This window comes from Trachemys scripta, chromosome 24, assembly GCF_013100865.1.
Source record: "Trachemys scripta elegans isolate TJP31775 chromosome 24, CAS_Tse_1.0, whole genome shotgun sequence".
NCBI lineage: Eukaryota > Metazoa > Chordata > Testudines > Emydidae > Trachemys > Trachemys scripta.
This window is the reverse complement of record NC_048321.1, coordinates 613,542-625,101: the sequence shown is the minus strand read 5'-3', so window position 1 is coordinate 625,101 and position 11,560 is coordinate 613,542. Positions and strand designations below refer to the sequence as shown.

At 60.0% G+C, this 11,560-nt stretch overlaps 1 protein-coding gene across 2 annotated transcripts; it reads right to left on the bottom strand.

Moving 5' to 3' along the window:
• Positions 1 to 1,713: 1,713 nt before the first annotated feature.
• LOC117869800 (tapasin-related protein-like) lies at positions 1,714 to 9,916 on the bottom strand. 2 transcript variants are annotated; one of them, XM_034756902.1, is made up of 6 exons: positions 9,848 to 9,916; positions 8,776 to 9,010; positions 4,206 to 4,529; positions 3,449 to 3,739; positions 2,778 to 2,873; positions 1,714 to 2,062 (listed from the first exon to the last, which is right to left on the bottom strand). In XM_034756902.1, exons 2-6 carry the CDS (start codon positions 8,843 to 8,845, stop codon positions 1,878 to 1,880), a joined length of 966 nt encoding a protein of 321 aa, XP_034612793.1. In that variant the 5' UTR covers positions 8,846 to 9,010; positions 9,848 to 9,916; the 3' UTR covers positions 1,714 to 1,877. The 2 variants fall into 2 exon arrangements, with proteins under 2 accessions (XP_034612793.1, XP_034612792.1); XM_034756901.1 differs by lacking the exon at positions 9,848 to 9,916 and adding an exon at positions 9,501 to 9,833 and having other exon boundaries at positions 8,776 to 9,013.
• Positions 9,917 to 11,560: the final 1,644 nt, after the last annotated feature.

Genomic DNA, 11,560 nt, shown 5'->3' with positions numbered 1-11,560 from the left:
CTCTCTGAGCCTTGGCACGTCTGTCTCTCGCCATGGGCCCCCTCAGGGAGTCCACTCGCTCTGGACCCCCGGGGCCTCCACTCCCAGAGGGAATAATGCCACCCTGTTCTCTAGATCAGAGCGACTCTCAGACAGCGTAAAACAGGAGGGTTTATTGAGCGTCTGAACACAGCACAGGAAACTTTCCGGTCCTCAGGCCTGGCCTCCCTCAGCACCGTACATCTAAGTGTCTCCTGCATCCAGGTGGGCTTTGCCTGCTCTCTCCATCCAACCCAGAGACCCCTGTCCTTTGTCCTCCGTCCCAGGTAAACAGGTCACTGAGGCCCTCTCTCTTCAGTCCTTTGTTCCCCTCTGGCTGGAACTGGTTGGTCATCACTGGGGTCTTCTCTCCTCAGCCCTTTGTCCTCCTACTGGGGTGGGTGTCTTAGTCTCCAGGTCATCAGTTGTTAGGGTTCCCCATCTCCAGGCCATTGTCCGGGGGTCCTGGCCGCTAGGCAAGTTCACATGTGGTCCTCTGCAACAACAAACCCTCTCCCACCACCTTGCCAAACATGCAGCACACCGGGAAACTGAGGCGCGCACACGCCATTGATGTAAAACACTACAAAAATCCCCAACTTCATCACAGGGCCGTGGTTCCACTGGGGTCAATGGGGACAGATCTCTGGTGCCAATCAGCCACATCGACGCTGATTTGTCACCAGCGGGGGATCTGGCCCAGTATTTGAATTTATGTCTCCGTCCAGCTGAGGGGAAGTGGCACAACCTCTGATTTCCGCGCTAAGGGCTGTTTGGAAATTAATTTATCTGGAGAGCCAGGCAACCTCAAGGGTTTAGATAAGAGCGTGGCACTGAAACCTGACTGCTGGGAGGGCACAAGGGAAGCAGCGCTGTGTTCGGCTTGTTTCATCTGATAAGGGCTTTATTAACTGCCGCCGCCATCTCCACTGGAGCAGAAGAGAGCGGAACAGTTTAGACATCAGTACAGGCCCCACAGCGATCTGCTGTGTGAGCCACTGGAAGAAGGCTGCATTAGTAGGCTGTTATCCCATTATGGAGGGCTAAAGGACTCACCTCGTCAGCTGGCAGGAGTAGTAGGCTGTTATCCCCTTATATGTTTAACAGCCAACACAACAGAGAGGGTGTGCCCGGCGCCAAGATGCAGCCACCTCTGGGGCGGGGCAGCTGGGGAAGAGCCGCACAGCCATGCTGCAGGGCGTTGTGAGATGGCATTTGGCCAGGACGCCAGGGTTCATGTCCTGATTCCTGCAGACTGTGCCAGGGAAGCAGTGCGCGCTGGGATTCCCTGGGCTGTCAGGCGGCGGGATGCTAAGCAGCTGGCCGCAGTGCGGAAGGAGGAGCCCTGGCTGCAGCGGGAATGCGAAGGCCGCCAGGAATGTGCCAGCCACAGCGCGGACACTGATCAGAGGTGGGCACAGCTCAGCCTGGGCGTGCCAGAGCCGGGGCAGTGGGGGTGAGGGCAGGAGGAACTGAACTTCTAGGGGACACCCTCACCGACTCTGCCTGAGTCATCACTCTCCCCCTGACCCCCCACCTCCCGTCTGCCACCCCCCAGCCAGGACTCCTGGGTTCTCTCTCAGCTTAGGGCGGGGAGTGGGGTCTAGTGGTTAGAGCGGGCATGGAGTGGCTGGGAGCCAGGATTCCTGGGTTCTCTCTCAGGGAGGGGAGGGGAGGGGAGGGGAGGGGAGTCTAGTGGTTAGAGCTGGGGGAGGGCTGGGAGCCCAGACTCCTGGGTTCTCTCTCAGCTCTGGGAGGGGAGTGGGGTCTGGTGGTTAGAGCGGGGGAGGGGAGCCAGGACTCCTGGGTTCTCTCCCCATCTGATGACCCAGGCCAAGTCCTTTCCCCCTCTCCGAGTCTCAGTTCCTTCTATTGCCTGAGCCCCCCTGAATCCAAGCAGCCGGTGCAGCTCCTGGCAATGGGGAGCCCATGGAAGGGCGCCCTCTGGTGGTAAATCCCAGCACTGACCGGACCGGTTCCTTCTGTGACAGGGCCTCACCCCCCTGGAGCGGGCGGCGTCGCCCTAGGCAGGGCCTCAGCCAGGCTAGAAGGAAGGACCACGAAGAAAGGGGGCGTGAGCGTGGCTAGGAGTCCAGCAGGTTTGCAGTGGACCCTCCCATATCTGTGTCTGGCCCCTGGCATCTAACCCCTGGGAGGGGCTCCTGCCTCAGTCGCCCCAGAGACCCACTGCAGGGAGCCTTGCTTTGGGTGCATGTGAGAGCCAGCGACGGCACCCCCTAGAGGGGAAAGGCCCCGTGTCCCAGTCCCCTGCCCTAGGGCCGGATCAGAGCCAGCGCCCCCTAGAGGGGAAAGACCCCGTATCCCAGTCCCCCGCCCTAGGGCCGGATCAGAGCCAGCGCCCCTAGCGGGGAAAGGCCCCGTATCCCAGTCCCCCGCCCTAGGGCCGGATCAGAGCCAGCGCCCCTAGAGGGGAAAGGCCCCGTATCCCAGTCCCCCGCCCTAGGGCCGGATCAGAGCCAGCGCCCCTAGAGGGGAAAGACCCATGCCCCAGTCCCCCGACCTAGGGGCCGGATCAGAGCCAGTGCCCCCTAGCGGGGAAAGACCTCGTGTCCCAGTCCCCCGCCCTGGGGCTGGATCAGAGCCAGCGCCCCCTAGAGGGGAAAGACCCCGTGTCCCAGTCCCTGCCCAACTAGGGTCTCCCTCCCCATCCCTGCCTTTGGGGTCCGATGCCCTTTGGCATTTACCCTACAGAGTTTGAAGGGGCCCGGAGGGCCGGGGGGGGAGCAGGAGTCTCTTACCAGCCAGCCCCACACCCAGGCTGAGCACCCCCAGCAGGGCTATTTTCAGGAGGTTGAGGCCAGCGATCAGGGAGGGGGGGTCCTGGTGCTGCGGGTCTGGAAGGGGAAAGCCCCAGAGTTAAGGATGCAGGGGACACCCGGATCCCCAGGAGGCTCCCAGTGTCCCTGCCGAGTCCAGGGCCTGCAGGTCTCTCCCCAGACAGATGAGCTGTACCGAGCACATGGGGCAGATGCCCCGCGCCTTCCCCTCTCCTGCTGGTACCCACCAGCCCTGCAGCCCGTCCTGAGACAAACGCCCCGGCCTGTCACTCTGTGAGATGCTCTGCATCTAGCCAGCAGCCTCGAATCCTCCCAAAACCTTTTCCCATCACCACCATTGTTCCCTTGCCCTGCGGGACTCCCCGCTACTGGACATGAGCGGAGCCAGCCCGCGGGACTCCCTGCCACTGGACATGAGCAGGGCCAGCCTGTGGGACTTCCTGCCACTGGACGCAAGCAGGGGGAACCCATGGGACTCCCCTCCACTGGACACAAGCAGAGGGAACCCATGGGACTCCCCTCCACTGAACACAAGCAGGGGGAACCCATAGGACTCCCCACCACTGGATGTGAGCGGGGCCAGCCCACAGGACTCCCTGCTACATGAGAGGTTTTGGTCTCCCCCTACTCACCATAGGTGTAGTCAGTGCTGAGGGGATTCTGCAGGGACGGGTGCACCACCTGACAGGTGTAGGTGGCTCTGGGCCCCGATGAGGGTAAGTCCAGGGTGGTGGAAGCTTGGAGGGGTCCGGTCGGGTCCCCACACTCCTGCAGTGGCTGGGTTGAGGGCAGACGGACACTCCCTTGGTACCAGGCGAGCCGGGCAGGTGGGGGGTAGAAACCAGCGGTTCTGCAAACCAGGGTCCATTTCGACTCCGGCTTCGGGTGGAACTGGAGGAAAACAACTGGGTGGGAGGGTCGGGCTGGGGTGGAATGGGACAGACAGATGGGGGAGGGGGAGACAGACAGATTGACAGAGCGGGAGAAAAATGATCAAACTGACACATCTTGGGAAAGAGTCATAAAGACATTGCAAGAGTGGACTGGGACACTGGGCCTTTCCCCAATAGGGGGTGCCAGCTCCAACCTGGCCCCAGGGCGGGGGACTGGCTGGTTCTAATCTCACATGCTTGGATGCTTGGAGCAGCTCTCATCCCCCCCAGCAGGGGGCAGCACAGACACACAAACCAGTTCTCATCCCTCCAGCAGGGGGCAGCACACACACACACAGAGAGCAGTTCTCATCCCTTCCAGCAGGGGGCAACACACACACACGCACACACACACACACAGAGCAGTTCTCATCCCCTCCAGCAGGGGGCAGCACACACACAGAGCAGTTCTCATCCCTGCAGCCTTCCCCGAAGGACTCAGGCAGGGGGCCCTTACCATAAACACGCAGCCAGGTCCCGTTGCCTCGTGCCTCCCCGGTGCCCCACAGCAGCACCCGGCAGACATATTTCCCAGCATCCTCCAGGCTGACGTTGGTGATGGCCAGAGTCCCTTCCCCTCTGTGCAGGAAGGTGTTGGGATAGGCCAGCGTGAAACGGGCTCTCAGGGGCACAGCGGCCTCTCCTCCCGGCCTGCTTCGGGACCAGGAGACGGCGCCCTTGTCCGGGGACAGGCCCCGGGAGAAGGTGCAGTTCAGGGTGGTGTTGTCTCCCCGGATGACGCCCACCTCGGATGGAGACTGCACCACGGTGAAGTTGGCATCTGTGCAGAGACACAAGCATGGGGAGGGGCTACAGCAGGGTCCTATGGAACTCCCTGCCACTAGATCAGGGGTAGGCAACCTATGGCACGCGTGCCGAAGGTGGCACGCAAGCTGATTCTCAGTGGCACACACAGTGCCCGGGTCCTGGCCACCAGTCTGGGGGGCTCTGCATTTTAATTTAATTTTAAATGAAGCTTTTTAAACATTTTAAAAACCTTATTTACTTTACATACAACAATAGTTTAGTTATATATTATCGACTTATAGAAAGAGAGCTTCTAAAAACGTTAAAATGTATTACCGGCACCCGAAACCTTACATTAGAGTGATTAAATGAAGACTCGGCACACCACTTCTGAAAGGCTGCCGATCCCTGCACTAGATGTTAGTGGGGTGTTTCTGTGGGACTCACTGCAGCATGATATTAGTGCATTTTCCTCGTGGGACTCCTGGGTGCTATCCTTAGCTCCGGGAAGGGACGGGAGTCTAGACCCCTCAGGGGGTCACAAGGTTACTATGTGTGTGGGGGGTTAATTTATAAGAGAGGTTTGCACTCATAGGTCGCACTCATAGGTTTGCTATGTGAAAGGGGTCACTGGTACAAAAGTTTGAGAACCAGTGGGTTAGAGCAAAGGGGAGGGGGAGGGAGCAGGGCTAGGAATCAGGACTCCTGGGTTCTATCCCTGTCTCCGTGCGCCCTTGGCCAAGTCACTTAACCACATCATGCCTCAGTTTCCCAATTGTGTCACTTCCCTAGCTGCATACATGAGCTGGGAGCAGGGATTTCTGTGCCAAGGGCTCTCCGCTGCCTGCTAGGCTCTTACACAGAAAGAACAGAAACTCCCCCCCCACACACACACATTAAATGTCTGTGCTCATGTCTCACACTCATCCGGTTTAGTTCAAGGGAAGTTGGCGTCAGGCCAAGCCAGGTAACGAGGCCATTGGGAGCAGGCAAAGTGAGACTCAAACCCGAATGGCGCAGATCTCACTAATGGGCTAATTGCCACGCTGGCTACACGCCAGTGGATTACACAGCTCTGGCGGTGATTTTGGGGGGGAATTGCAAACACAGAAGGGGGGAAACTAGGGACACACACAGCCCCCCCCCCCCCTGCATCTGCCTTCTGGCACTGACTGCAGAGTGGCCAGCATCCTACCCCCACCCCCAGCTCAGCTGTGCCCAGCGTCCCCCCATGGGTTACAAACATCGAGGGATGGAAAAGTGTGGGGAGAAGAGGGCATAGAGAAAGCCCCTGGCATGGAGGGAGAATCAAGGATCCTGCTATGGGGGAGGGCAGGGGGGAATGGGGGTCACACGGAGCCCCTGGCATGGAGGGAAGGAAAACAGGGGGACGACAAACAGAGCCCCTCACATGGGGGAGAGGGAAATGGGGGGCACAGAGCCCCTGGCATGAGGGGAGGGGGAACCCAAACATGGCAGAGGAAGAAGTAGGAGGTACACAGAGCCCCTGGCATGGGGGAAGACTGGGGACCCCTGGCATGTGACAAACAGGAGGTACCACAGTCTAGCAGCTGCTCCCCAGTGGCTGCGTTTGGCTGCCTCACCCTGGCCCAGGTGCTCTCATTCGGCCCCAGCCTTTCCTTGGCCTCCCGACACCCTGGGGGCACGTCGGGTGCCAGCTCGCGGTGCAGCCCACCCGGGTATGCCAAAGGGCTCCAAGCCCCAGCCGACTCCGCTTTCACCGGAGCCGTCGATCCCACCAGCTTGTCTAGGGCAGGCCGGGGAACTGCCCTCAGAACAACGCCAGCGCCCCACCAAAACAAGCTCACGCCTGCACGCGCACCCTGCCTCAGTTTCCCCACCATGCCAGAGCATGATCTGGGGCTGGGGGTCTTTCCGCATTCAGCTGCCTTCTTATCCCCAGCCGCTGCTGGCCCAGCGGAGGTGCAAGCTAGCAAAACTCTTAACCCCTAAGTGGCTGGGGGAAAATGGGAATTTACACACCCCATGGCCCCCCCACCCCCCGCAGCAGGAGCGGACTTTCAATGTGCCCCTGCCCAGCAGCCTGACGCCCCGCCCACCCCCGATCAGCACACAGCCCCCCCTCAAAGGAAGCAGCGAGCGATCCGGGGAGCTGGGGCCAGTATAGACACGGGGCAGGGCGGCCCAGTACCAGGGTTAGATCCCCAGGGGTTAACTGGCCCCGCAATGGCTCACTCCAGGCGGTCGGCAGCTGTGGGAGGCGAGTGCTGCCCCCGGCTCACTTTGGTTTCCTGCTTGGGGATTTTCCACTGTCCCCCCCACTCCTCCCTCAGCTTTGGCCCCCTGCGAGAACCAGCTCCCCCGGCTCAGGCAGTCTGCTTCCGGTACCCACTGCTGGGCCAGCGCCAAGCCGGAACGGGAACGGCGTCTTCCAGCGGGGGGCAGAGCCGGGTCAGCCCAGGGCTCCAGGATGCATAAAGTGCACAGACAGACACCCCGAGTGATCCCAGGCGGGCACACGGAGCCCCTGGCAGGGGCAAGAGCATGGGGACCTGAGCATGGGGGGCAGGGAGGAATGGGGGGCACACGGAGCCCCTGGCACGGGAGAGAACGGGGGCCCCTGGCATGGGGGGAAGGGAGGAACGCGGGGCACATGGAGCCCCTAACACAGGAGAGAACGGGGGTCCCTGGCATGCGGGGGAGGGAGGAAGGGGGACCCACAGAGCCTCTAGCATGGGAAGAGAATGGGGTTCACTGGTATGGGGGCAGGGGGCAAAGCAGGGCTTGAGGGAATGGGGCAGCAGAGGGGTATGGGGATGCACACAGAATGCCCGCTGTGGGGGAGGAGAATGGGGGACAATAGTGGGTGAGGGGGGCTATGGGGAAAGAGTGGGGGACCCTAACATGGGGTGAGGGGAGAAGGAGGCAGCCAGAGCCCTTGGCGTGAGGGAGGAGTTGGGGGGGGTTCAGGGAGTCCAGAAATAGAGGGGGAAGGGGCACCTTGGGGGGTGCAATGCGTTCAACCCGCAGAAGCAACACAGAGCACGATCTGTTAGGATTCCCAGCCAGCCGTCCCTGGCACTTCCTACCCAGGGTCCTTTGTATCACAATAACAACTAGAAATTCCCCAGACACAGCTGCCCAGACACAGCCCCTGCCCCAGCTGAGATCAGGGCCTTGTCGTGCCGGGCGCTGCCCAGACACAGCGAGAGACAGCCCCTGCCCCAGCTGAGATCAGGGCCCCGTCGTGCCGGGCGCTGCCCAGACACACAGCGAGAGACAGGCCCTGCCCCAGCTGAGATCAGGGCCCCTTCGTGCCAGGCACTGCCCAGACACAGCAAGAGACAGGTCCTGCCCCAGCTGAGATCAGGGTCTTGTCATGCCGGGCGCTGCCCAGACACAGCGAGAGACAGGTCCTGCCCCAGCTGAGATCAGGGTCTTGTCATGCCGGGCGCTGCCCAGACACAGCGAGAGACAGGTCCTGCCCTTTCCCAACTAACCAGGCAGTTTCCCAGGGGCAGGGACCATTCTAGCTGGCAGAGGCTGTTTCTGCAGCTAACTGGGACCTAGAGCGAAGCCGGGCCGAGGTGCCCGCAGGGGCTGGGACCATGAGGGGATAGATCATGTCCTGCTGCTTTGCTCCTTCCCTGCCCCGGGAGCAGGGGGGTTGCGTGTTCCCAGTCCCTGCCCGTACGCAGGATCGCCCCACGGAGCAGAGCGACTCCCTCATCGCTCCCTCCGCCGAACAGAAACGGCCCACTCCTGGGGAGCTGCTAAACGATCGCTTCTTTCCCTGCCCGGTCTGCGCCCCTTTGTGCCGGCTTCCCCGTGCCCACATGACGGGCTGCCTCGCTCTAACGGGACAGAGATTCGTTACAGTGGGACAACTTCTGTGTGCAGACAGGCCAGAGTAGGAGAAATAAACATTTTGGAAGAATTATTCAGTAATTAAATTAATAAAATAAAAATTTAAAAAAATAAATTAATAAAAAAATTAAAGTCAGTAAAGAAAGAGACATTTAGAAAGAGAAACACAGGGGTCCTGACCCCCCACCCTACCTCCCACTCCTCTCCCAGATCTGGGGCTAGAACCCAGGAGTCCTGGCTCTCAGCACTCCCAGCTCTAACCACTAGACTCCACTCCCCGCCAGGAGCTGAGGCTAGAACCCAGGCGTCCTGGCTGCCAGCCCCTCTGCGCTGATCACATGGGGATCTATGGCAGACACACAGCCCCTGTTCCCCCACCCCCAGATGGGGGGGTGCAGTTCTCCCCCACCCCGAGAAGGAAGGTCACTGACCTGTGAAGGAACCTGGACCCCAGGGGAGGAGCTGGACCCACAGCACCAGGCAGCCCAGCTCCAGCCTCATGGTCTTCGCTCGTAGCCGGCAGGGGACTGGAGCATGGTGGCCCCGCCAGGCAGAGGAACTCCCCGCTGAGCGTCACGTGCTGGGCTAGCCCCACGGCCAGGGAAACGGGGCTGAGAGCCGCGGCTTGGGAGCCAGGACCCCTGTCCCAGCTTGGGAGAGCAGGGCCTGCTGGTCAGAGCAGAGATGGGGGGTCAGGACTCCTGGGTTCTATCCCTACCTCAGGGAGGGGAGTGGGGTCTAGTGGTTAGAGCAGGGGAGCTGGGAGCTGGGACTCCTGGGTTCAATACCTGGCTCTGGGAGGGGAGTGGGGTCTAGTGGTTAGAGTAAGGGGTCAGGACAGGGCAGTCAGGACTCCTGGGATCTGTTCCTTACTCAGGTGCTTCTCTTGTGTGTTTGCAGGATTTCTCGACTTCTTAGGGGGGCAGTTCACGAAAACCCACCTGCCTCTGGGACTCCTCCCCCCGGCCTGTTCCTGCCACCAGAACGGCCTCCCCTGCACTCAGAGGAACTTGGGTGCTGAAGTGAAGCAGTCAGGGGCGTGGGGGAAGCTCCGTGCTGAGCTAGCAGGGGGCTGCGGGTCGGGAGTGAGGGGCTCCGACAGAGCAGGTGGGTGGGGGGTGGGGAGCCCAGAGCAATTCAGGCCTTATCTCCCTACCTCGCAGGCTGTCAGAGACCTGACCTAATAAAGCGGAGATGCGAGCGCTGGATTTACACCCTGACAGGATGTGATCAGCCCCCACCGCAGACAGCACAGCAGGGCAGGGGGTGTGTGGGCTCGGCCGCACAAACCGGGGTCCTGCCTTAGAGGGGACGTGCAGCCCCCGGCTCTGCCAGGCACTGACAATCCCGCTGTTACCAGACGGGGTAACACCGCGAGTAAGGCATGTCCCGCTCGTTCTAGGCTAGCAACCACAAGGGGTCCTGAAGCAAGAGGTAGAGAACCCAGGAGTCCTGACTCCCAGCCCCACCTCCACTAGATCCCACTCCCCACCCCATCCCTACCCGGCTCCTCCGTGTGGAGCATTCCCAGATTTGCAGCCCCAGAGCCGGGATCTCGGCCTGTTACTGGAACATGCCTGGTTAACGATTAACCCCTGAACCCGCCTGGGAGCCAGGCATGGGCCAGGGGGCTGGATCTTAGCTCTCTGCCCCTCACCCGTTCCCCGCAGGGTGTCTCAAAAGTGAGGTGACCTGGTCTTTGAATTTAGGGGTGTCGGGGGATCTGGGTCATTTTCAATCCAAAGCTAAAGGGGGGAAGGCCCCGCCAGGCAGTGCTGGCAGAGGATTGGGGAGCAGGGCTGTGATATCACCTCTGTACATGGAATTAGTGAGAGTCATGGGGTAACCCAACTAATTCCCAGGGGCAGGGAGTCCCACGAGTTAACCCTGCTAATATCCAGTGACAGGAAGTTCCGAGGTTAACCCCACTAATAGCCAGTGGCAGGGAGTCCTATAGGTTAACCCTACTAAAATCCAGGAGCATGGAGTCACATGAGTTAACCTACTAATACCAAGTGGAAGAGGGTCCCACCTGTTAACAGCACCAATACCTAGTTGCAGGGAGTCCCGCAGGTTAACCCCACTAATACCCAGTAGAAGGGAGTCACGTGAGTAACCCACTAATACTCAATATGTTATGGCACGGAGTCTTCCAGGTCTATAACACAAATAGCCAGCGGAAGAGTCCTGTGGTTTAACACCACCAATACCTAGTGGCAGGGAGTCCTGCAGGTTAACCCTGGTAATGGCCACTGGAAGAGAGTCCCATGTGCTAACTGCTCTAGTACCCAGTGGCAGGGAGTCCCATGGGTTAACCCCCTAACACACAGAAGCAGCCCTTGAAATGTGGGCGAGGCTGGCAGGTGGCCCTGAGCTCAGTCACTGCGGTGCGCTCCAAGGCCCCGCGCCGGCCCTGCACTGCAGGCGAAGACGCTGCTCAGCATTTCAATAACTGTGTCAGTCTGTGGCCGAGCTCCGGGCCGACGGGGCCGGGGAATCGCACCGCGGGGCTGCGGGCTGGGGCTGTTTATCAGCCAGACCCCGGGCTGAGCTGTCACGGTGCTGGGCGGCCTAGATTCGCTCAGAGATAGTGAGCTCAGCACAGCCCCTTCAGTGTGAGCATGAGACGGGGGGCAGGGGAGAGGACGGGGCCCAGACCAGAGCCAGCAGCACCTAGACCCTTCTGTGAGGGGTTCACTCTGGGGTACCACCTGGAACTGGGGTACCGCTGAGCCCCCTGACAACCAGTCTGGGCTCCCTCTCGCACTGAGCTGCTGTGACAAGCTGCAAACCCCTCCAGCCTGCATTTTCACTAGCATTCACACAGGTCGGGACACACCCAGCTGCAGTCACCTGCAGGCTCTCTGACCACCAGCCTCCCAGCCCAGGACTCCAGAACCGAACCATCCTGCCCTGGTCAAACCTGGCCAGTATGTGGGTTTAATACCCAGTCCGCCTTTCCCTCAATGTGAAGAGAACCATGCCCCCTTGTAGAAACCAAGCCGAGATTTTCCCCAGACACTTTAGTCAAATGCACACTGGTTTGGATTAAAGCATAAAATAAGTTTATTAACTACAGAAATACAGATTTTAAGTGATTATAAGTGATAGCAAACATCAGAGCAGATTACCTAGTAAATAAACAAAACTGTAAACTGAGTTTAACATACTACATGAATTAGCAAATTCTCACCCTGAGTGATAAACAGGCTGGTC